Source organism: Zalophus californianus, chromosome 9 (assembly GCF_009762305.2).
Source record: "Zalophus californianus isolate mZalCal1 chromosome 9, mZalCal1.pri.v2, whole genome shotgun sequence".
In the NCBI taxonomy this organism is placed as follows: Eukaryota; Metazoa; Chordata; class Mammalia; order Carnivora; family Otariidae; genus Zalophus; species Zalophus californianus.
Window position 1 is genome coordinate 57,293,205 of NC_045603.1, and position 26,020 is coordinate 57,319,224.

The 26,020-nt window shown below is 41.0% G+C and overlaps 1 protein-coding gene across 13 annotated transcripts in view; it reads left to right on the forward strand.

The window, feature by feature from the left end:
* The window catches only part of R3HDM2 (R3H domain containing 2), a 157,946-nt gene that overhangs the window by 110,728 nt on the left and 21,198 nt on the right, over positions 1 to 26,020 (forward strand). For 5 of the 13 annotated variants that reach the window (XM_027592283.1, XM_027592282.1, XM_027592285.1 and 2 more), the window contains 11 exons: positions 4,541 to 4,740; positions 9,520 to 9,561; positions 11,918 to 12,004; positions 12,733 to 12,859; positions 13,748 to 13,826; positions 14,528 to 14,587; positions 15,151 to 15,291; positions 15,713 to 15,821; positions 18,569 to 18,664; positions 21,533 to 21,564; positions 21,663 to 21,716. In XM_027592283.1, the coding sequence (XP_027448084.1) occupies positions 4,576 to 4,740; positions 9,520 to 9,561; positions 11,918 to 12,004; positions 12,733 to 12,859; positions 13,748 to 13,826; positions 14,528 to 14,587; positions 15,151 to 15,291; positions 15,713 to 15,821; positions 18,569 to 18,664; positions 21,533 to 21,564; positions 21,663 to 21,716 (992 nt within the window). In that variant the 5' untranslated portion in view covers positions 4,541 to 4,575. Of the gene's footprint in view, positions 1 to 4,540; positions 4,741 to 9,519; positions 9,562 to 11,917; positions 12,005 to 12,732; positions 12,860 to 13,747; positions 13,827 to 14,527; positions 14,588 to 15,150; positions 15,292 to 15,712; positions 15,822 to 18,568; positions 18,665 to 21,532; positions 21,565 to 21,662; positions 21,717 to 26,020 lie in introns of those variants that run through there. The other 8 variants (XM_027592292.1, XM_027592281.1, XM_027592287.1 and 5 more) reach the window with 4 other exon arrangements.

Here is a 26,020-nt window from a genome sequence, read left to right on the forward strand (position 1 = left end):
GCAAGTGCTAGAGCCATATTTCCTGGCTTTGAGTCCTGCTCTGCCATGTACCAGTTGTATGACCTGAAATTATTTAATTGCTCTGTACCCCAGCTTACTTATCTATAAAATAGTGATTATAATAAAATATATATCTAATAGGATTGATGTAAGATTAAATGAGATACATAAAACACTTTAGGATAGTGCCTGACACAGTGTAAGCACTCCAGAAATTTTAGCTAATACCATCTCGCTCTCTGTCAGTTATTTCTACTTCTAAAGCTAGGCTTGTCTGTCTGGTCCAGATAGTCCCTCTCTTCACATACCCTTTCTGATTATCTCAGGATGCTTTTGGCTAGAAGGAACAGTAAACTCAAAATAGCTTAAATGATAATAGGATTTATGACCTCACATATCAAGAGGTACAGAGCTAGGAGGATCCAGGTTGACTAATTCAGTCCGCCTCATAGCAAGCATCAAGGATCCAGGCTTATTTTCTCTGCTCCACCATCCTCCATGAGTTGATAGAATATTGCAATCCAGGCATCATCTGTACACAAGACTACCTTCAGGAAAAGATAACAACCATTTTTTTTCTAGTGGCTTTTTTTTTTTTTAAGATTTTATTTATTTATTTGACAGAGAGAGACAGCTAGAGAGGGAACACAAGCATGGGGAGCAGGAAAGGGAGAAGCAGGCTCCCAGCCGATCAGGGAGCCCGGAGTAGGGCTCGATCCCAGGACCCTGGGATCATGACCTGAGCTGAAGGCAGACGCTTAATGACTGAGCCACCCAGGCACCCCACATTTTTTTTTAACAGAGTGAATACCCTTTCTTTGAAGCTATTCACGTCGCAAAGTCCTCTCATATTTCACTGGTGATGATTGAGTCGTTTGTCCCTTCCTAAATCAGTCACAAAAAGGAAAGAAAATTACCATGATTGATCTAGCTAATTAGGATCCACCTTCTAGGACTCAGGAATAGGGCACTTTCCCTGATCATGTGTCCTTAGATGAAGGCAAAGACCAAAAGAAAATCTGGGCTAGATTGTTATGTGTGGAAGAAAGGGGAGATTTGGGTAGTGTGCTAGAGTACCTTTTCTTCTGCTATTGTGTTTTCCTTGGAGTAAGAATTACTTTATTTTACACAGCCTTTAAGAGACTGGTAGTCTCTCAGTGGAAATGCCTGTCAAAATTCTTAAAAGTGGATGCATCATTAATCGCTGTCTGTTTTCTGAGGGTTTTTAAGAATCTAAAGCTCAAGTTTTTCTGTTTCTCAGTGAATGAAGGAAACCATGTAGCTCCTTAAAACTGCAGTTGGAATATGTGACCATATTCCACAGGTGGCTGTTATGAAAGACCTTTTTTTGTTTAATTTTTCCCTTAGTGCTTTGGCTGAGAAACAGTGTTTAGACACTGTGAAATTAATCTAGATATCCAGATAGTTGAGCCTTTTCTGACTTACGTGTGAAAAGGAGCTGCAAAGTTGTCATTCTGATTTGAAGAAATATATCTATTTGGTAATGGAGACCTGGAAAAAGAAACACCCAGATGCTTTATATTTTTCCGTATCACCTTCCCCTTTTTTAAAATTTTTTTTATTTTTCCCTTTTTTTAATTGAGATATAATTAATATATAGCTCTGTGTAAGTTTAAGGTGTACTACATAATGACTTGACATACGTATATACTGAAAATGATTACCACAGGGACGCCTGGGTGACTCAGTCAGTTAAGCGTCTGCCTTCAGCTCAGGTCATGATCCTAGGTACCTGTGATCGGGTCCCGCATCGGGCTCTCTGCTCAGCGGGGAGCCTGCTTCTTTCTCCCTCTGCCTGATGCTCCCCCTGCTTGTGTTCTCTATTTCTCTATCTCTTGCTCTGACAAATAAGTAAGTAAGCAAGTAAGTAAGTAAGTAAGTAAATAAATAAATAAATAAAATCTTAAAAAAGGAAATGATTACCACAATAAGTTTAGTTAACATTCATCTCCTTATATAGCTACAAAAAAGTTTTCTCCTTGGGATGAGAACTTTTAGGATCTACTCTCTTAGCAACTTTCAAATATACCATACAGCAGCATTAAGTATAGTCATCATGTTGTACATTGCAACCCCAGTACTTATTTGTCTTCTAACTCGAAGCTGGTACCTTTTTGACCATCTTCATCCAATTTCCACATTTGGCAGCCCTCACATTCTCTTTCTGACAGAGAAATTTGTTTGAGGGTATTTAAGCCTGAAAAAGAAAAATACTGAAGGTCTATTATGTGGTAAAAGACGTAAACTTAATTTTGTGTGACTCAACAGCAGATTTAGCATCAAGATTGAAACAGTACATAGCTTATTATAGGGAGCAACTCTGTAGTAATAAGACTATTTAAAAAGTAGTGGGATGATCCCTTGCCAGGAGTTTTCTAGGAGAGGCTTGCAGGCCCCTCTGAGGAAGTTCCAGAATGGAGTTTTGATGTGGGGAGATGGTGGCGGAGGAAGGTGGGATTGCATGAACGCATACTTAAGAACCCTTACAATTCTGATCTCTATTGATGTTTCCCAGCTAAGAGATATGGAAAAGGCATGTGCTGAGTTTTATTACACTTCAAACTGAAGAGAATGGGTGCTTGATTTACCTATGGGAGAAAAAATAAATATATGTGTATATGCAGTCTCCATGTACAGCCAAAGATCCATAAGGTCCATAGGTTATAACTCTTTTATAGAATCCTCTAGGTACTAGATACAGTTAATTAAAAAACAGAGTATTGGCCATTTTCTTGTGTAGTCAGTTTCTTCCAGTATTTGTCATCTTAAATTCAAGTGTATGATTATGATTATATGAATGACTCTCTGGTCTTTTAAAGGGCCTTTATCTAGCCCTATGCAAACTAAGTGTCTAGGCAGCTGCACAAGTCACCACCAGGTGAACAAAGCAGTAATCTTATAGACTGATTTATGCTAGGATGAGATTACCTGTGCTTCTTAAGGAGCGTTCAGGGTCTTATAGTTTAAACTGATTTGAAGGAGGAAAAAATGGCTGGTGTGACAGTTTTCTTGAATCATTGTTATTTGTTCATTTGGCTCAGTTTCTAGGGCCACATGAAATAAATATGATGTCTGGGAGGGTTTCTAGTCTTATCTTTGTAAAGGAGGGAAAGAGAAGTATTCAGGATTGAAGGACAGTCTGTAATCTATGGAAGGAAAACCTCTACAAACTAATGCTTCTGAGTGTGTGCTTGGAGTACTGTTTCACTTCATTACAGGATTTTCCAGGTATCCAGAGTAAGTGATAAAGAGCTGGCTACCCCTGGAGTACAGAAGTTCTGCATCATTGGGAGGCAGTAGAGTGATTGAACCTAAATAGTGAATAACAAAGCAAAGATTCTCTTTTCCTTCAGGGAGAGACCCAGTCTTTCTGAAGGATAGCTGAATGCCGAGTTCTCTTACTTCTTCATTGCTTAAGATAAAGGAAAGAATTTAAGAGTCTATAACCATCATCTGATTTTGTTGCCTTTTGATGGGGGAGACACTTAAAGTTGGTAACATTGTTGTGGTTTGTGGTAGCTGTGGAAGTTCTCCCTTGGGAAAGGAGAGTGGTCCTCTCTGGTGGTGAATAGAGCTTTATAATATACTTTACTTCTTTCTGGAGAAAGTCTGGTGCTCACACTGAAAATGTAAGCAAATTTCTGTAGGAAATGAGGGAGGGCAAATAAAGTGCTAAGAGGACTCATACTACATTGCTTTAGAACTGGATCCTGGTGAATCTCAAAATAATTACCAAGAATCCAGATATGTATGATGTAAAATGCTAGCGAATGCGAACTAATCTGTAGTGACAGAAAGCAGATCAGTGGTAGGTTGGGATGGTGGAGAGGGGAGGAAGGGCTTACAAAGGAGCAGGAGGAAACTTTTAGGGTGATGAATGTGCTCACTATCTTGATTGTGATGATGGTTTCACAGATGTGTGCATGTTTCATAATTCATCAAATTTGTACATTTTAAATATATGCAATTTATTGTATGTCAGCTTTACCTCAATAAAGCGTTTATTATTTTTTTAAAGATTTTATTTCTTTATTTAACAGAGAGACACAGAGAGGGAACACAAGCAGGGGGAGTGGGAGAGGGAGAAGCAGGCTTCCCGAGGAGCAGGGAGCCCGATGAGGGCTCTGTCCCAGGATACTGGGATCATGACCTGAGCCGAAGGCAGATGCTCAACAACTGAGCCACCCAGGCACCCCTATAATTTTTTTGTTTTTTTAAAAAGATTTTATTTTTAAGTAATCTCTACATCTAACATGGGGCTTGAACTTATAACCCCAAGATCAAGAGTCGCACACTCCACTGACTGAGCCAGCCAGGCGCCACTACCTCAATAAAGCTTTAAAAAAAAAAGAAATCAGTCAATCAGTCAGTCAATCAATCCTGGGTCAGCATTTATCCAAGGACTCTTCTGTACGTTACAGGGTGGCTGCTGCAGACTAGTATGTGAAATGCAAGTCTTGTGTGTATGTGAAGTATGGATAAATAAACTCCTGTTTAATGCATTTGATGTTTTCTTTAGGAGTCCATAGAGGCTACTGTATTATTTTGAAGAAGATGTCTAACAGTAACACTACTCAAGAGACCCTGGAAATAATGAAAGAATCAGAAAAAAAACTGGTGGAAGAATCGGTAAATAAAAACAAGTTTATATCTAAGACTCCAAGTAAGGAAGAAACTGAGAAAGAGAGCGAAGATACTGGTTTGCGTCAGGAGACACAGGTAAGGATTAGAAGTGCATCATATGCACACTCATTATACCTGAATAGAAATGTCATCGTAATTGGCATTGGGAATCTGTAAGAAGCCAGTCACTTGATTCTCCCTAAAAGCCCAGTTTTCAGCTTTCAAGAACTATCTCCTTCCCTTTTTGTCGTAGAGTCCCTAGTGAAGTCTAGAGAAGATAGTAATTTCCTAATCCATTTGGACCTTGCTACATTTGATATTTTTTAACTATCAAAAAATGAACTGTATACAAACACATATTTAACAAGTCATAATATGGCTCATACAATAAATTCTTAAAACTTCAGCTGCCTGGCTTTACACACGGTGTTAAATTCATATCGTGGTTGTGTTAAAGCAGTCAGCATTTTCTGGGTCAGAAATAATCTCTGAATTTGCCACTTGGTAAGTGAGTGAGAGGAATTTCACTCTTTGGTTGCCATGTTGTTTTCCATCCAAATTCATAGTGCAGTGCAGATTTGATGGCAGTAGGTGGCCAGGCGAGCTTCCTCCAGAGCTCCTCTTTGGTACCCAGGCAACTCACACTCTGAGCCTCCTCTGGTTTACCTGTTCCAGTCCCTCTCTTCTCTGTGGTCACTGCTAGTGTCTCTGTTACCCAGACCCAAATTATGTAAATCCTTTCCTTCATGCCCAAGGGTTAGACTGGTCATTCTTCCATGCTTAGGAGATAGACTAACCATAGTAAGTTAGTTTAAAAAGCAGTGGCAGCAGCATTTTTTTTTTTTTAAGATTTTATTTATTTATTTGACAGAGAGAGACACAGCCAGAGAGGGAACACAAGCAGGGGGAGTGGGAGAGGGAGAAGCAGGCTTCCCGCAGAGCAGGGAGCCTGATGCGGGGCTCGATCCCAGGACCCCGGGATCATGACCTGAGCCGGAGGCAGACACTTAACGACTGAGCCACCCAGGTGCCCCAGCGGCAACATTTTTGACGGTTTAGAAAGTTGAAGCATCATTTCTCCTGACAGCCCAATTCATCTAGGTCTTTTCTTCTTAAAAGATTAAAACAGCAACAACATAAAGGGACAAATTAAAATCAGACAGCTCTCTGAAATATTTTGTTCTCTGGCTGCCTGCTTTTCTACTGTCTTTCCTCTTACAGTTTGTCAGATCTCTGTACTGCCTGCTTTTCTTTCCGTTATCCTTTGCATGTGAGTTGTCATTCCTCGCCCCTCCTTCTAGAGTTTGTAGAGACAGTCTGCCACTGTTCCAGCTATACTTCAGCCTCGACTGATACCAGTAATGAATTTTAAATCCTCAGGACAGATTAAATGATGAATGTTTAATTATGTGCTGTCATGTTATATGGAAGATGATAATTAAATGAACTTTTGGGTCCAAGTTGTTCTCAGGAGACTATTTGAAGTGGTGTTCTAAACTCCTGTTGGGTGTGTACTCCTTGAAGATAAGGAGAAAAGACAGGATGTATATAGGTGTTATACACTTTACGGACACTCAGTTCTAGAGTGTCTTCACCTGTATATACAAATAGGTCTTGTGGGAGATTGGAAGGGGAGCCTGCCTCTGACTTTTTGCAGCTTCTAGAGCAGGGGAAGCTGCTGCTGCCATCTACTGGAGCTCCTGCTCCTTCTACAAAGTCTTTAATAGTGTCCCACCCTTCAGAAGCCCTCTCCGCTCCACAGATCATGTGCCCCTTCAACAACACTAAACATTCTGCTCTTTCTCCTACCTTCCCCCCCTCAACCCATACCCTGGAAGTCTCCCTGGGGATCTTACTGATGCTGTCAAGGGAGGGCTTATTATGAATTGGAGCTGGAAAGTTTGCAGAAAGGGGACTTTCCTTACTTACACTATGTGAGACATATTCTTAGAATCAGCAATTAGAACTCAGAACATCTTTCACATGGAAACAGTACTATAAAAGGCAGGTTCTGAGATTCAGTTTAGAATGGGCAAATTAACCCTGACCTACTGAACTTAGGGGGGGGTCCTTCAACCAACCCATACCAGTTGGGTATGACCTCCTAGCTGGGCTTTCTGCCTTTAAACTTGTGATCCTTTTGGATTCATCTTCCATACTGCTTTAGAAATATGGCCATGAAATAAAGATCTGATTACATTCATTCTCTTCAAACTTGCTCTGTGTCTCCATTGTCCTAGGCTAAGACCCAAATTTGTCAGCATGACATATTGTGACCTAGTCCCTTGCCTGCCAGTCATCCGCCTCTGGCATCCTGTGCTTCAGCATTATCTGATTCCTTGGTCCTTGTTACAAATAAGAGCTGAAAAGTTTGGAGAAAGCATGCTTTTGTACATGCTTTCTCTGCCTAGAATGCCTTCCTTGGTATTCTTTCCTTGGCTTCCCCCAACCCCTGAACCTCCCTTGTCAACATCTGCCTGATACCTGTTTATCCTTCAAAACTCAGTTCAGATGTGTCTTTCTCTAGGAAGCCTTCCTTGACAACCTTACTTACCCATTGCAGGTCTACCCTGTATAATTCTTCGAGTAATGTATGTCTCTGTCTCCACAGAATTATAAGCTCAGTGAGGCCCAGGATTTAGGTCAGTTTGGGCTCACCATTGTATCTCGAAAGCCCGACGCAGTTCTTTGCAGGCACTCAGTATCTGTGAATGTATGAGTTTGTGAGTTGCTGGTCTGGGTTAGACACTTGTGCTGTGTGCTCCTGTAGCACTACGTGGCTACTTCTGTAATGCACTTAACATACTGTATTGTAGTAGTCTATTTGTCTGTCTTCTCCAACAGGATTATGAGTCCCTTTTGGACAAGGTGTTTTTTAATCTCTGTATTCTCCAGTAGTTAGCATGGTGCCTGGTACATATTAGACATTCAGTATGTGTTTGACTATTACATGAAAACTATCCATTCTGGGAAATAAGCAGATTCATAAATTGCTTGTAGGGCTATAAATTGGTGTAACCTCTTTGAAGGGCAATTTGGCAATAATTTATTAAAAATTAAATTTAAAAAAATTTTAATGGACTACAGATAAACTGTATTTGTAGATATACTTAATGATATGGTCATTGAGGCATTGTTTATACTAACAAAAGATCAGATACATCCTAAATGATAGAGTTTAAGGGACTGGTAAAATAAATGATAGTACAGCCAGAGTAGAATACCATATTAGACATTAAGAAAAACGGTAGATCTTCTGTAGAATAATATCCATGAAAAAAAGTTTAAAGGCAGGGTGTGTACAATATACGTCTTACTTTTTTTTTTTTTTAAGATTTATTTATTTATTAGAGAGAGAGCACAAGCAGTGGGGAGGAGCAGACTCTCCACTGAGCAGAGAGCCCGACCTGGGGCTCGATCCCAGGATACTGAGATCATGACCTGAACCGAAGGCAGATGCTTAACTGACTGAGCCACCCAGGCACCCCCATCTGTTTGGTTTTTTAAAAAAGAAAAAAAAAAAACCCTGAATGTACATATGTACAATAAGCTTATATATATTCATAAAAGATCTATGGAAAGATTATAAGAAAGTCAGTACTACCTGATCCTCTAGGAGAGAACCAGGTAACTGGGGGACAGATATGAAAGGAGACTTTGTGTTGTATGTACCCCCATTACACCTCCTGAATGTTTGTGTTCTGTGTATGTTACTACCTTTTTGAAAAAACAGTGACAAATACTGTTTCATATTCCCAGACTATGGCTCTTCCTTACTCTAACATCTCTTACATTGATTGACCAGATCCATCGTCATTTCTCACTCTTATCCACCTTCCCAGTTCTCCATTTTGCATTGTGGTGGTGTTGTTTGGTAACTAGTGAAGAGGACAAAGGAAAGAGAAATCCTCACCTACTCAGGACCATGCTGGTACTCTGTTTCTGTCTTGTTTCCCCTTCCCCACCCACCAACCTCAGATCTCTCCCCACCTGAGTGGGCAGTGAGTTCCATTCCAGACATCTGAGAAGCCCCAGGTGCTTCCTCCCATACAAAACCCTACACCACTTCTTCCCCAAAGCCCCCATTTTGACTTCTCAGCTGTTCAGAAATCCTATCAGTGAATTAGTTGTTTCTTCCCTCATCTTACCACAGGCCTTCATTCTTCATCTTCTTCAGCTTCTATTCTGCTCCTTACCCTCTCTTTTTACCCTCCCCTCGCTGTGGAAGTCTTGTCCATATCTTCCACGCTCCCTTATTTTTATCCTGTCCCAGACAGGCTATAAGAGCCACCACCAGGAGCTTAGAAGTGGGAGAATTCTCATCTTCAGGGAAGGAGGCATTTGGCAAGAAGAGTCTTCATTCCATACCAGCAGCCACAGGGACAGGTGCTTTGGGTCTCTCAAGTTAGAACTCTGAACATGTTATCCTATAAAGATGTTAATATAAGTGATGATTAAGGGCCATATTGCATGTACATTATGGGTTAAATAGGCTCCTGTGGTCATGCTTGGGTAAAAACACTCTGTCATGCTATGGTAGTGACATTTCCAGAAACCGCCTAATCAGGAGAGGATTCCATGGTCTATCCAAAAGTAATTTTTATTAACCTATGAAGTAGGCCAACCAGTTAGTGTCTTCCTATTCATTTTCTTCACAGTAAGTGGTGATTTGTATGTAGGTGGCCTGTGGTCCCTTCTGTGTCACAGTTACTAGAGTTGTAGCAAAGGGGAGACAACCACACCAAGTGGGTCTCATCATAGTTTATCTATTGTAATGGTTTTACAGTTAGTGTTTTTTCTTTGTAAACTTGTATTGTTTTTAACCTAAATGTTGATTTTCTACACCTTTAATATTTTCTAATCCCCTTCTGACAGAGGCGGACATCCAACCATGGTCATGCCAGGAAAAGAGCCAAGGTGAGAGCCCTTTCTATACACAGTAGTCCCCCACACTTATCTGAGGTTTCGCTTTCCATGGTTTCACTTACTCCTAGTCAGCCACAGTCCAGGAGCGGATGATCCTCCTTTTGACATATCGTCAGGTCAGTAGTAGCCTAACGCTGCTTCACAGTGCCTACATCGTTCACCTCACTTCACCTCATCACGTAGGCATTTAATCATCTCACATCATCCCAAGAAGAAAAGGGAGTACAGTGCATTAAGATATTTTGAGAGAGAGAGACCACATTTATATAAGTTTTATTACAGTATTATTAACTGTTCTATTTTATTGTTGTTAATCTCCTACTGTGCTTAATTTATAAATTAAACTTTATCTTATGTATGTATGTATAGGAAAAAACAGTACATATAGGGTTTGGTACTATCCATAGTTTAAGGCAGGGCATCTACTGGGGGTCCTGGAAAGTATCCCGGGGGATAAGGGGGGACTACTATACCTTCTTTTCTACTGTTATTAGTAATGTGTTTCACAAATGGACTTATCACTAATATCTAATTTATTTGGATTATATACAAGCAGAGTTTGTATATAATCTGCCTGCCCTTTATGCTCTCATTGTGAATGTATGCACACACACACATTTCCTATTAGAAGGTTTGGTTGTATTTTTCTCTACTATTTCTAGTTCAGTCACAGTCTATTTCTGATACCCAGCCAGAGCCTCTCACAAAGCCTGAGCAAATTGGTACTGGTTCTGCTGTAAAGCCCGATTCTCTGTTCACTTCTGGTTTCTCTAGGAGTACTATATGAGTGTTTTCTTTTCCTCCAACATTTTTTTCTCATTTATCCTTTATAAATCCTGCCCCATTAGTAGAAATGACTCAACACTTTTGGACATCCTAAAAATAAAGCCTTTTTGGTGGTGGTGGGGTTACTTTTTAGAGGCAGGGAGGAGGAGGAGGATTTTGTTTTTAATCATTTTATGATAAAATTAGCACATCACAGATTATTTTAAGCAGTGTTATCAGGGAGGACTACATGTGTTAGTGTGTGATGGTTTTTTAATTTTAGTTGGGGGAACAGTAAAATATTAAGCCTTTCTTGCAGTGAGAACAGTTGTCACCAGAGTAATTATTAAGGAGGTCTACCCCATTCCCCCCAAAAGACAATGGGAGAATTTGGGGGTGGCTCAGCCAGTATATGGCCTGGGTTTGAAGAAGACCACAACATCAGATAAATTGACTCTGTGTCTTGCCTGACATGGCCTAATCCTTGGTGATGGGCTTGAAGTTAAAGTTCACAACAGAGGGTGTTCACTTGTATTTCACTTCCACCCAAACTTTTTGAGATAATAGGCAGTTATTGTGTCCATTTTACAGATGAGGAAACTTGGGTTTATAGAGACGGAGTGAACTTGACATGATATTCACTAGTAAGTGGCAGGGCTCCACAGGAAGTCGGTTCTTCAGACTTGCGAGTTCTTATACTATACTGCTCAACCAGGAACACATGCCATGTTTTATGCTGTTGTATTCACGGCAAATCTTGATTTTATTATAAGAACTCTTAGTAAATGTTTATAGGTAGATTTCTGTAATTTTTGGCTTTGGGGATCCCTAGGAGAGCAATGATTTACAAAGTGGATTTCAGATTTTTTTGGTATTCTGCAGCCAGCAAAAGTAAACCAAGTGTATTAGCTTCTTATCACATTAAATCCCAAATGTTAGGAAGTTTTCTTTCTCTTTACTCTTTTCTTAGACACTTCTTTCCATACTCTTGCCACCTCAGGTTTAGAGTCATTTAGCATTTATTGTCTACTGTGCTCTAGGCACTATTTATGATATGTATGTTTATATTCTTTATGTCACCTAATTGTCACAAGTCATCCTATAAGTGTTTTTGTCCCCATTTTATTGAGGAAAAACAGAGACCCAGAGAGGTCAGGTAATTTGCTCACGGTCTCTCATAGCTCATGAGCATAAAAGCAGGAGTTGAAGCTAGGACTTCTGGCTCTTAAATCCAGTGTCTACTAAGCTCTGCAACTGTGAATTTTCAGTAAACTTCTGGGTCTGCAATTGGAACATGGGCTAGAGAAAGGGGGAGGAGCTAAATGAAGTGGTTTTCCTGTCATCTGTTCAAAGTAGCCATTTTGTTTTTATCTTTACTAATGTAAGTAGGGAAATTATCTTTGAAGTAAATCAGGAACTGGTGAGTAAGTCCTCTTTGGGGGAAAAAAAAGAACACAAAAACCCTACTTAATGGAAGCAGCAACTAACAGAGCCAAAGAGGATACCCTTCATTCAGCGAAAAGCAGCTTTCTGAATGTCCACCAAGGGAATGTATATATTTGTGCTTTTTTTTTTTTTTCAGTCTAATTCCAAGCTGAAGTTGGTGCGCAGCCTGGCAGTGTGTGAGGAGTCCTCTGCCCCATTTGCTGATGGGCCACTAGAAACCCAGGTAGGTCCTTTATCAGAGTAGTATAACTTTTGAGTTTGGCTAACCCTAACCCTAACCCTAACAACCACAGCATCAACATTAGGCTTGGAAATCAGGGTAGAAGGAACTTCAAAACAAGTGTAAAGCAGGGCATGGGTGAAAGCATGAAGTATAGGTCTTCACACTTGGACCACCCGGGATGATGCAGACAAGGAGAGCCCAGGGCTGAATCTTGTTTTCCCACCCGCACTTCCCTCTGGCGGTTAGAACCATTTCCATCCAGTTCCTATGCCAAGAACAGCCAGTGTAACTTGAGCTCTCCATATAGTGGTTGTGATTGTTGGCAGAAAAGGCTTGGCCTTCTACCCTTTTGGTAGAACAAAAGCTTAAACAATTTAATTAACAAAATACTCTCTTCTTGGGGCACCTGGGTGGCTCGGTCGTTAATCATCTGCCTTCGGCTCAGGTCCTGACCGAGCCCCGTGTCGGGCTCCCTGCTCCACGGGAAGCCTGCTTCTCCCTCTCCCACTCCCCCTGCTTGTGTTCCCTCTCTTGCTTTGTCTCTCTCTGTCAAATAAAATCTTTAAAAAAAAATACTCTCTTCTGTAAGAGAATTCTGCCACCCAAGATTTCCCTTTTTTGAGATTTCGAGGGAGAGTAAAATCCTGTGGGAGAATTAAAATCCCCTTTCCCCTTTGATTGTGTTCCTCTTTCCCCTTTGATTGTGTTCCTCCTTCCCCTTATCCAAGGATATAATTCAGTTGCACATCAGCTGCCCCTCTGACAAGGAGGAAGAAAAATCCACAAAGGATGTCTCTGAAAAAGAAGACAAGGACAAAAACAAAGAAAAGGTCCCAAGGAAGATGCTTTCTAGAGGTGAGAACTTTCCCCACCTCTCATGTGTCCTGGGGTCTGGCTCTACAGTGCCCTTTCCTTCCATCTTGGAGCCTGGCACCCACTGACCGTACTGGATCAACAGTTTGTAGTGTGCTGCTGACTTCATGGTTGCTTGGGGAGGTGCCTGACTAGGTTACTTTGTTTGATGCTTTAGCTAATCCTGCCTTAGAGGCTCAGATGCTGCAGAGAGCTATTCAGTTAACATTGGCACTACCTATAAAAGGACATTGTAGTTAATTCTGATTTTATTTCTGCTCTGGAATAAGTAGTGACATGAATCACCACTAGTAGCAGATCCTCCATATACCATTTATATTTTGGTTTTGGGATGCTGGGAGTGATTTTTTTAAATCAGATTTGCATCTAATTATTAAGTTCTCCTTGGTTTTAAACTCTTGGGCTGGTAGCAAAAAGACCTGGTCAATAAAAATTATAGTTGAGGGGAAAAAAGGCAACCTTGGGATTAAGATTTTATAAATCAATAATAAATAACATTTGAACCTGTTTGCTGAGATTCTCGAAAATTCAGTTCCTACTGCTCTTACCTGGAATTTATTTTCCTTAACTTGAATAAAATCTGCTTTGCTTTGGTCAGGACATTCAGCAAATAATTATGGTAAGGTAGCTTCTCAGTGTAATACAGCACTATGACCCAGATTCTACCTTCCATCATTGTCATGGGGAATCTGGCAGGGGAAAGGGACCTGGCAAATCAAGTGTCATTCTGGTTTTTAAGCTAAAACCCCTGAAGTTTGATTTTACTTTGCTGTGATCTCTCCTGATTGGGTTGTGGGTTTCTGCTTGGGATTAGATTTCATGCAAGGCAGTTTCATTTATTTTAAATTTCTTTTGTTATGTTGGTTCTAGACTCCAGCCAAGAATATACAGACTCCACTGGAATAGACCTACATGAATTTCTTGTAAATACACTGAAAAAGAACCCAAGGTAAAAACATTATTTGATGGAAGGGGGATAGGAGGGCCCAGCAGGATACCTAAAAGGACAAGTAGTTTCTCAGGATTTTTCCATTATTCAAATCTATGATGCCCACCCCCGACCACTATTTCCCTCTAGTGTAGTTTTATATTCTGTGAGGGATTCAGAGTACCTTCTTGTTGAGGTGTCTGCTTTCAGAAGAGCTAAGAAAAATCTATGGAAAGAGAATACAGAGACAAATATGAAGTCTTGGGAGTACCATTTAAAAGCATAGAAGGAAAAATAATTGTTATATACATAAGCTAAATCATAATTGTTTTAAAATTGTATAAATAACCAGATGGAATGTACTGATTAGATTTATTATAAGTGTAAAGTATGTTTTTAAATGAATATGGCTGCCAACAGAATTAGGTTTCTGATAAGGAAAACAAAGTACATGATTAGGAGCTAATCCTGCCTTAGAGGCAAAATGTATACTTGATTGTTCTTCTTTTTTAAAGTAATGCAAAATGTATACTTGATTGTTTTTCTTTTTTAAAGTAATGTAAGACAGGCCAGTGAGGCTCAGCAGCCTTTGTGTTTTTGTCCGCTATTGGGGTTTGGATCTATCCCCCCCTTCAGCTTCTGTAGTGTGCAGGTTTCAATGCTTTTAATGTCTATGGGAGGGCTGCTTTTTGTTTTGTTTTGTTTTAATCTTTTTTAAACAGGGACAGAATGATGCTGCTAAAATTAGAACAGGAGATTCTGGAATTTATTAATGACAACAAGTAAGTCACTTGAATGAAATGCACATTTAGAGGTGGGAGGGGGCACTGAAAAGAAATTCAGGTACAATTTTAGGATATTCCTCTTATTTCCCTTAAAGTCTGAATTTTGAAGTAGTTACTCACTGGGAACCAAAAGGAGTTGAGAAATGATCAGAATGTATTAAAAAGTATATGTGACAAAGTGAGGTTTTTAAGTTATTGCATAGACTAGAGTTGAAAATAATTGATATCTTTTTAGCAGCTAGCTAGCCCTTGTCCCATATTTAGTTATTCTTAAATTTCTCCCTTTTTTCTTTGTAGAATATCATCCAGGTGGGGGAGACCTAGAGCTTAAGGAATAGTCTTAAATGAGGGTAGTGCATCAGAGTGATCTACAAAATGCTATAGATAAAGAAGCTGAGAGAACCTTTTTGGTTCCCATTTGAGTAAGGATCTGTCTTCCTTGTAACATGTCTGTTTCTCCTAAGAAATTCTCCACTTTAGACACTTAAAAGAAAAATTACAATTGGCTATTATTGCTGCTGTTTGTCCTTATTTCACTTTTCCCCCTGCTTTCCCTTCAGTAACCAGTTCAAGAAGTTCCCTCAGATGACCTCATATCACCGGATGCTATTACACCGGGTAGCTGCCTATTTTGGGATGGACCACAATGTTGATCAAACTGGAAAAGCTGTCATCATCAACAAAACCAGTAACACAAGAATGTAAGGGAGGAAATCACAGATTGGGAGACTTCCCTGGGATAGCCTATGGGGTGAAGAGGAAGGTGTAGGATCAAGATACCCCTTTCTGGGGAGGAGACAGTATGGAGGGTTATGTTATCAATTCCTATGCTTCGTGAGGACTTGGAGATAGATTTTAGAGGCACTGGTGTTTTGTGAAGACTAGCCCCTGGCGTCTCTTCACCTTTACTGATGGGACAGGTATAACTTTAGAAGAAGACAACTTATATGTATATGCATAAAGAATAGACCTTGAGGATTTCATTGTGACTTTTTGGATGCCTGACTCCAGAAATCCCCTGAAGGGAAATTGTGGAATTTAAGAGTGCTATATTAGGAGGTCTACTTCCTAACAAAAGCGTCTTTTTCCTTCCTTCCTTCTACATTTCTCTCCCAACCCCAGCCCTGAACAGAGATTCTCAGAACACATAAAGGATGAGAAGAATACAGAATTTCAACAGAGATTCATTCTCAAGAGAGATGATGCCAGTATGGACCGAGATGATAACCAGGTGAAGAATGGAAAGGGGTGGGCTTATACAGAGAGATTGCAGTAAGAGAAACTGGGAGGGGAGAAGAATTTTTGTGGGATAAAGAAAATTCAAAACATCTTAGTATGGAAAATTGCATTGAGTTATACTGAGTTGGCTTTGGCTTAATGTTGAGGACTGACTACACTTGTTGAACTGAATGCTGCCCTCCTAGCTCCAGAGAGACATGGTGCTGAGTTTTGCTGGGTTTTCTCATTTGGCCTAGAACTCCCTGGTTCTGCCGCTGCCTTCTAACTCATGTCATTTTGGGACAAAGCAAGGTCCCTCCCTGCTTCAGCCTTGATTCAGCTGACGGCTTCATTCTTTTTTTCTTTAATAGTTAGGAATTTCTTTGGGAACCACCAAAAGCTACTTTATCCCACTTCTGTCTTATCCTAGCTCAGGGCTAGCCTTGGACTGGCAAAGTTGTGATGTAATATACCCACTTATAAAGATGTTTCTGATCCCTTTCTGCAAACTCCTTGTTCTTTTCCCAACTCCTTCTACCAAGGTGAGTGAGTTAATTTGACATTTGATGCTGGGAGTCTCAGGCAGTATCCCCTTTTTAATCCATTCCTGTGGGAATAAGAAGTGAACAATCTGCCCCATCCTTCACTCATGGGCCTGGGTGTTGCCCTGACTTCTAGCCTGCCCTTCAGATAGTAAATTTTTTTTTTAGGGATTAGTTTTCCCAGCCACATACAGGGTTTAGATCCAACCAGCTTCTACTTGACCTCCAAAGGAGGTTAGGTAGAGAACCAGGATTAAGGTTTGAAGAAGATTGTTGGGTAGAGCCAATATTAGTCTTGCTAATTAATGATAACTGTAATAATATTTTACCTCTAGAGTCAAAATTAGTTTTCTTGGGATATTGTATGGTCTCGAGACCAGGACTTTTCCTGCTTGCTACTTGAGTATTTGAGGGGAGTCCTTTTGAGAAAAATGCCATTACCTTTTGTGGACAAACCACGCTGGGTTTGATTGAAAACAAACATACAAAAGACAAAATTTAAAAAACAAGAAAGAGCCTTTCCATCCTGATGCCCTTCTCTCCATTTTCCCAAAACCCTTTTTCTGTGGATCAGGAATTATTCAGGCCTAGAGACACATTGGGGCGGAGTGGAATCTGTCCATATTATGAACTTTTCATCTCTCAGCTTCAGGCTCGATCCATAGTAGGGTAGGCTTTATGCATTTTCTGTCTATGATATTAATAATAAATACAGTAATTGTTATTTCTATTGAGTGTTTTCCCTGAACTAGACTCTGTTCTAAACACATTATGTGCATTATCTCTTTTAATTGTCTCCACAACCCGATGTAGGTGGGGTTATTAGCTCCACTTTAAATATAAGAAAACTGAGGCTAAGAGGTGTTAAGTTACTTGCCTGAAATAACTTTACTCAGAAGTGGAGAGCTGAGATTCTGCCTGGGACCTCAAAGCCCATTATGCTCTTGCTACTCTGTCACTGGCTCACCAGTGTTAGGGGCACTTGAGGTCCTATATCTTCTTGGAATGGGATTTATAAATGGACATTTAGTAGGATTTAGGTTCTTAAGTCTAGTGAGAATTAAATCTAGTCAAAAGTGGATACTCCTGAAGTTATGCCTGCCTCTGGTGAGGGTCAGGAAGAGCAGCTTAGAGCAGCTTAGAGCAGCTTAGAGCAGCAGCCTCCGTGGCTTCATCGGAAGCTTTCAGAGCCTCTGGGTTGAAGGTCGGAATCTTTCATACCTGATGACATTCATTTGATGGGCTATCTCCCTCAGAGCGTCTTGCCTTCAAGAGCAGTATGGAAAAGGACACTGTGTACACCCTACCCGGGACAGTGCTCACAACTCACAGGCCAAGAGAGAAAAACCATGATGGACAGTGGGGTGGTAGGCTAGCCAGAGGTGGTGATCTGCCCAGCTGTCCCTTGTCACCTCTCTATAGTTTTCAGAGAATTTAAGGTTCTCTATCCTGCATTTCCTTCTTTTCCCTTTCTATCACTCTCTCTCTCTTTCCTCCTTCCACTATACCTTAATTTGTCTCTTCCTTTCCCTGTCCATCCTTCTTTCTGTTCTAGTCTCCTTTTCTTTCTCTTTTCCTCTTTGTGTTGTTCTGTTCTCTTTCTTCTCTATTTCTGTGATTTCTATCTCTTTCCCTCCCTCCAAAGGCTGAAGTTACAATGAGAAAAAGCGCTTAAGCTTTTAGGTTAGCTTCACTTGGATTTCATTCCCAAGGCCCTCTTCGCTGAGCTGTGTGTGACTTGGGTCTTCAGGCCATGGCATTAGTGAGTAAAGAAGGGATAATATCAGGTGCTAGTTCGGTAAAACTCTTCTCTAAATTCAGCTCTGCTAAATACTTGTTTCTTCTCCCTCTCTAGCTTCCTCCTATCCCTTTCTTTCCCTCCAAAGCAATGTTGTTTATTCCCTGGGCTATTCTCTTGATCCTTAGTATCTGATTACTATAAGGAAGCAACCCAATCCTTATAAATAGTTGTTCTTGACACACTGGGTGGGGGAGGGGAGATGAAGAGGTTCCAATCATCCAGAAAACCTGATCTCCCAAACTGCATGGTCAGATGTACCCAGTGAAACCTGTCCGACACTGGAAATTTTATTTCTTTTTTTTTTTCCATTTTTTTGATGGCAACTATAAACTCTCCCGGTTTCTCTTCCTTGCTGGTGTGCAGTGAGCTTGCAGTACGAGGAGAACTTAACTAGCTTAATTCTGCTCATCGATCTAGATCAGAGTTCCATTGCAGGATGGAAGGAGGAGCAAGTCAATAGAAGAGAGAGAGGAGGAATATCAAAGGGTCCGAGAGAGAATATTTGCCCGAGAGGTAAGTGTAGCTTCTGAGAGTTGTCAGCCCATAGCTTTTAGCTCTTAATCTTTGGAACTGTGATTGGAATGAACCCTCCATAAATGTTTTGTTGTTGTCTTTTTTTAACCAACATCAGCCAGCCCCAGTTTGGTCTCTCAAATTAAATGTGGCTAACTGGGAAGCTGCAGATTTTTATTTGTATTATTTTTAATACATTTTGCTGTATGGCATACAAAGAGAACAAATGGAATGGCTGAATTTGGTAGATATGATTAGACTGAAAATAGAAATGGTTTTGGCAGGGCTTATGGAAGGGCCCCTGACTCTTGCCTGTCAATCCCTTTTCCCATTTACCCTCTTTCACTTCCACTATCCATTTTAGGCATCTTTGCTTCTAAGTGGAAGACTTAGTGTCCACACAGCCTATATACATCAGTCTTGTTTGGCCAGCCTCGTTTTTAGGATATGTTGGTGGTTGTTAGAGCACAGGTCTGGCATCCATTCTCTGAGATCCACATTCCACATGCACAGAGGGTACCACTTACTATTCCCTCCAGTTTCTATCTGAACAGGAAGTCTCTTTCTTCCTATATTTCCTACCTTGCTTCTTAGAATAGGATGGACTCTGGGGGGGCCAAAAGGAAAGATGATCATTTTAGGCAACTTTATTCTTAAGAATTGTGGGCCATATTAAATATACTTGGTACCCCTGTATTTGGTGGCCTTTGCCTAACAAGACTAAAGAGAAGTATAGCAGAAATTCAGGAAAGGCTGTAGATAAGCAAGAGAGGAATAGATCTCCGGAAAAATGTAGGATCTGGATAGCCGCACTATCTTACAGTCAAATTAACAAACAAAGGAAAAAGAGCCAGTCTCCCTTTGTAGACAAAAGATGGCCAGTTCTAATCAGTATACTTGGATGAACACTACTCTCCTCTCATTTCCCCACTCTCCCCTCCATCAGCAAGACAAAAAATACATTTCTCTTTCCATCATCACCTAGTTCAGAAAAATATTATCTCTGACTTCAAGAAAACTGAACTCCTCTATGAACTTCTTCCACTGTCTCAGGAGACCCAAGTATTCCAAGGATCCTCCCTGGGGACAGATACACAACAAACCTCCTGGCCCAAAGTCCAAGGAGAAGGAATCGTCTTAGCTTCTGTTATATAGACTGTGATTCTGAGTCAGAAAAAAATCTGTCCTCCAAATTATCCAACCATAGCCCAAAGAGGGTTCTCTGCCTTTACCTGCAAACCAGTTGGGTGGAATGAGAGGAGAGAGGTCACTTGTACATGGCTGTGGCCAGCAATGACCTTAAGTTGTGGACAGAGCAGGTTGGTGGGTGATAATAACAAACATTTATATACTACGTACTATCTTTCAGACACTGTTCTTAGCATTTTGCATAAATTATTTAATCCTTACACTAGGTCTGTGAGGTAGGTTGTGATATTTTCCTCATTTTAGAAATGAGGGACTGAGGCATAGAAAGGTTAAGTAATCTTAGGTTGATACATGAACTCAAGCAAAGGAGTCTGGCTCCAGAGACCATGCTCTTGACCCCTAAAGTAAACCACCTCTCCATAGCTTGCTCTGCTCTGGGCTCTTGAGATTAGGAAGTACCAGTGACATCATAGCATAGCTCTCTGTGACGTGCTACTCTGCTTTACTCACGCATGGTGAATGACTGTCCCACTGTGCCCGCCATTCTCGAAGCCATGGGTACTCTGAAAGCCCAAGTAACTTTTAATAAGGTGTTGTGGCTAATTAGGAACAACACTGGAACATATCTGTTTACAGCTGTAACAAAATCCCAATTAGCTCTTCTCTCCTTTTTTCTCCTGATTTCTAGTCTCTCAAGCCTCTACTAATATATGTATTCTTTGTTAAATCCTTGCGGATTTACCACTTTTCATTTCAGCACTTCCTAACTCTTGCTGTGTTAGAGGCATCAGGAATCTCAGAAGATCTAGACAAGGAAATATGGCCAAAGCCCACCAAAATCCAGAGATTCCATTGTGGAGAGGAAGCTGGCCAGGCAGAGGGAGCTGGTGAAGGGTGGAACTGTAGGTTAGGGCGGATGGGAGGAAGAGGCAGGCCAACAAGAAAGGGAAGTGGCAAGAAGGGTGTTTGGATGGAAATGCTGCCACCTCAGCCTTCTCTGGAGCCTGAGCTGCCCCACGTAGGCTCTGCTCCTTGTGGAGCCCACTCTGCTCAGCAGCTGGACACTCCGGGGGCCTTTTTCTAAGGCTTGGGAGTGCATCATAATGCTCACTTCACTCAGCTCAGTGGCTTTGTCAGGAAATGATCCCCCAAAAGGATTGTTTTGGGCTTTTAATTCTTTCCTTTTTTCTAGGCTCCGAAAAGTACCTGCTTCCCCAATTTCTTACTCTCCTTGGGTCTCAGGTCAGGTCAGAATGTCTTTCATTTTGGCCAGTGTGGAGGATAGAAATGGAATAGTCACTGAGGATGACTTCCAAAAAACTAAATTTCTTTCTCTTGTCTCCCTTTGCCCTTCCCTTGATCATACTCTGTAGGACTAAGCACAGCAATTATTATGCTCAGCTTACCTCTAGAGAGAATAAATTTAGGACTAAAAAGGAATTAATAGGTTAAAACTTTCCTCTTCCTCCTTTCCATATCAGCGTCTCTTTTTAAACACTCTGTGGGAAGGCTAAAAACACTGAATGCTCTTTCCCACTAAAGGTGAGAGGTCAGATTGGGTGTGTGGGTGTGGGTCATCCTGTCCCTGCTCCCTCTCTCCCTGTTGGGGGGTGAGCTTGGTTTGAGGACCTTGGGTATTCATAGCATCACGGACACCCTTTTCGGTTATGCCATGCTGTTTTCTTATAAGTTATTTTCCGTTTTCTCCCCTTCACCTAGACTGGCCAGAACGGATATCTAAATGACATCAGGTTAGTACCACTTAGCATGTTCCCTGCTTCTCATTGAGCTTTGTCAGTGAGGTTAATATAATCCTGTAATGATGCTTTTCTTTGATGTTAACCAACAGACTCTCCAAAGAAGCCTTTTCTTCTAGCTCTCACAAGAGAAGGCAGATTTTTAGGTACCTCTGTGTGATCTATATCTCTCCTTGTTTTTGTTTTTTATTTTATTTTGCTGTAATCTTTTCAGCGGAGTGAGTTTGCTCCATGCATGGCTGCTTGTGGAATAATTCAACTTGTGGTTTTTGCAACATTGGATATTTTTACCCATTAAAAGAGAAATGGCTCCTGTTCAATGACTTTATTTTTGTTGTTGCTGATTTCATTTTAAGTCGTGGATAGGTGGTGAAGGGGACCAGATAGGTGTGTCTGGGATAGGTACTGCTCCTTTCCAAAAGTTTGCTGGAATTGGGCGTTTGGGGAGGATTTCAACATGTATTTATATCAAGGTAAAAGAATGGGTATCTTCTGGCTACCTTTTCTGAATCTATGAAAGATGTGAAGAGCTTATCCCTGACCCAGCGTAGGGAATGTTTTATATCTTTAAGAAAGAATAGTACAGGGGCACCTGGGTGGCTCAGTCGTTAAGCGTCTGCCTTCCGCTCAGGTCATGATCCCGGGGTCCTGGGATTGAGCCCCACATCGGGCTCCCTGCTCCGCGGGAAGCCTGCTTCTCCCTCTCCCACTCCCCCTGCTTGTGTTCCCTCTCTCACTCCCTCACTCTGTCTGTCAAATAAATAAATAAAAATCTTAAAAGAAAAAGAAAGAATAGTATGCACACACACATATAAAAACACAAACATCTCTATGTAGTTTTCTCTTTGGGACAATGTAATCTGTAAGATGGCCTCAGAAAAACACTTGTCTGCCTTAGCATGGACATAGAGCACGTCTTTTTTTTTTATGACCGTCCATGACTTGCTGTTGACATGGGTGAAAGCTGCTATATTAACTTCTTCGGGCCTAATATTCTCCATGTTCCACAAAGCAGTCGCAAGAATCTCCCTTTCATTTGATTTTCTCAGTCCCACTCCAGAGGATTACAGAAGGCAGTGGTAAGAGAAGCACTTCATTAGGATCCTGTCTGGCACCAACTCATTTTAAGTACATTCTTCCCATTTTACCAATAGAAAAACTATGGAGTAGAGAAAACCAGAATATTCAATACTAGGATTCAGGTCCAACCCTTTCCAAAGGGCTTATCTCTTTTTGAATCCTAAGCTTGATAGGAACTAATTAACTCACATTAGTTAGAGCTCTCATTTCTAGTACCTCAGTTGTCCCTTCCCCCTGTGTCCTTTCTAAAGCTAGTCAAACCACGTAGAAATTTGAGTTGCAAGATTTCTCATTCTTGGAATGGGGCATTACCTCCTTTTCCATATCTCTGAACTCTTTTTCCTAGACACCCTGAAGTCCATCTGAAAGCCCGTAGGCAGTGAGGGCTCTGCCCTGTTCATGATGATTGAGATAGAGTTCCCCTTTAAAAAAAAAAAAAAAAATCCCTATTCCATATTATATACTTCAGGATCATAAATCATCCCAGAACCCTGTAATAAACGGTTTTAAACTAACTTCTATGCATATGCTAATGCACAGGGCTTTACGGTTGCCAAAGTATACTGTATCTGATTTAGATCTCTCAGTGTCCTGATTTAGTAAACTGGTTTACATGTAAGAAAACGAAAGCAGAGAAATTAAGTAACTAACCCAAGTTGACATGGCTATTAGTGGTAAAACTGGGACTGACTCTCTGTCTGGTGTTCTTTCACCATACACCAGACCAGCTCTCTACAAACATCACCCCTTCCTCTCTGAGTATTCCATTCGGAGCCCTCATTTATCGCATTCGCTGGTAAGAATGATACCCATTAGTGCTGTGGAGCATCAAACTACATCAAACAGCTCCAAGGACCTAGTGAGCAGGTGCAACCCTCTCCTATCCAGACCTCCTTTTAAATTGCTGCTTTCCATACTAAGTGTTGGTCATAGATCTAGATCATCTAAAATGCAGTACCATGGACCCTCAAGGGGGCAACTTCTATTTGGGTACTAGTCCAGAATTCTAGTGATGAGAAGCTAGTCTTCTCTAACTGCTTTTTACCTTTCTTCCCAAGTGTGTGAAACAAATACTGATACACCACATTCCATCATCCACATTGGCAATAACTAGGGCAACTTCCCAGTTCTCTGGAAGATTCTACTCTATTGACAAATAAGCCATTACTGACATTTACCATTGCTTCTTACACAGGCCTGCCTACCCACTCCCCAGACCCAATAAACTGACCTTTTTCACAAGCATAAATCTCCTTGTGAAAGCTGAGTCAACTTTGATTTTATAGGAGTATATAAAGTGTGAATTTTCTCTGTCCTGTACCCCCATCTCTCCAACACACATACATACCCCAGTCCAGTGCTTAGAACTGAGTCTCGGAGCTTTCCCTAGTTGCTATATGTTTAGTGAAGTGGAAAGATATGGCTAGAGATTAGGTTTAGTTGTAGAGAAGGAAAATTGATCTCTTTCCTGGCCAAGACTCAACTTAGATTATCTAACTCTTGGGGGTATAGTGTACTAACTGAGGTTAGATCATCAGACTAGCCACATTTTCAACACTTGGGCCATCACTGTCTTGGGGGAACCTAATGAGTACAGAAGGAGTACAGAAGCACTGCTACTTTGGCTCAAGCTTCCCAGGGTGTTTGGTTTAAAGTTGACTCATTCACTGTTTACCTCCGGTAGAAAGACAAAGTAAATGGCAAAACTGTCCTAATAGATAGTGCTGTGTTTGATTTAGGTGTAAAAGTCCATTAGGACTTGTAAAATTCAGGTTCTAATATCTAATGAGCAGCTTCATCCATTGCCACTGCTCTATCCTCTAACCCAGAAACAGACACATCTTTATTGAGTCCTCTCAGTAGACTTGCCTTTGGCCATTGAGTCAGAGCTCTTGGCTCTCACTTCAGGTCTGGTTCTGTTTCTGAAGAGTCCCTGATTTACATTTCTTTCTTTGTTTCCCATTCCAGTTTTGACATTCCCAAGAGAGAGGGATAAGGTTTTAGGGAGACAGGAATATTTTCCAGTTAACTATAGAGAGAGAAGCACTGAGGTTATATATACATCCACTTGGGATTCCGAGAAGAATTAGCTGTCCCTAACCAGCTCTTCTGATTTGTTTGTTTTTAGCCCATTGTGATTGGCTTGACTAAAAACTAAAATAGTGACCCTAGCTTTTATTTTGCCCATTTTCCCTACAGTAACCTTTGGAGCAGATACTCTCCAATAAAGGAAGGTATTTTCTTTAACGTTACCCTTGTAAGAAAACTACCTTTCTTTATTAGAATAACTCCAAGCCTAGTATCTTTGAAGCTAAGGGGATTGGGATGGGGTTTTCTATTTGCTTTAGGCGGGATGGTGGTGAAAATGAGGGAGCCCAAGCTACTATGATTTTTGCTCACCTGCATCCCAGTATATATACCAAAATCTTTGTAATTGTTGTCATTTAGTTTCTTTAGGTGAGTAGTTGTTGGGGGTGGGAGATACGAAAGGAGAATTCCTGGTTCTTGGTTGCTTATTGATTAAGAAGCAGTAGGGCTCATTAAGACATAGGGGTTTTAGGTCAACCCCATCTATCTTAAGTACAACTGTTTATAATCATTAGGCAGTAATTACAGCATCAGGATAACCCTGATGTTTCCAGAGCAAAATAAGAGAGAAGTCCCTTTCCTCAATAGTTTTGTGCTTTGCCTAGGGCGATAGGGTTGTTAATATGGCGGCATTTAGGCACAGCCAGCCCCCTGCTCCTTGCCATCCTGGGTCCCAAGGGCATATTTGCTTGATCATGTTGAAGATTGTAGCCCTTAGAGACCCTGAAACCGGTTGTTCCCAGATACCAACGCAGAATTTCCATGAACAGGTTGGCTCAATTTCAGACTGTCAGACTGAGTTTTCCAGAGTGCCCCATTAATCTACTGTACTCCTCTTCCCACCTCTGGAAAAGTGGTACCTCTGCTGGCTTTGACACATGTTATGTGGAAGACCTATTATATTTATCCATGTCTTGGCTACCCCTGCCTTCCCACAATAGTAACTTCTAGGAGTCCTTTTGTTTTAAGAACTCCTAGAAGAGGGTGGTACCCCTCTGCTCCCCACTATCTCCTGCATGTGTGGGATCCCTGCGGGGGCAGGGGAAATGACCACAGCCAATCTCAGCATCATGTATATGGTTTCCCGGCCACCTCTGGTCTGATGTATTGAATTAGTTGCCACTGCACTGTCTTCCAGATTTGCCTCTGTGTTCCTTGTTACTGTACTGGATCTTGTTCTGTCTGCTCTCAGCAAGTCTTGGTTGGCCAGCCAACTAACAAGAAATCAGTGTCCATCCTCCTCCCAACCGTCACCCCTTCTTTGTTATTGAAAGAATAGAAA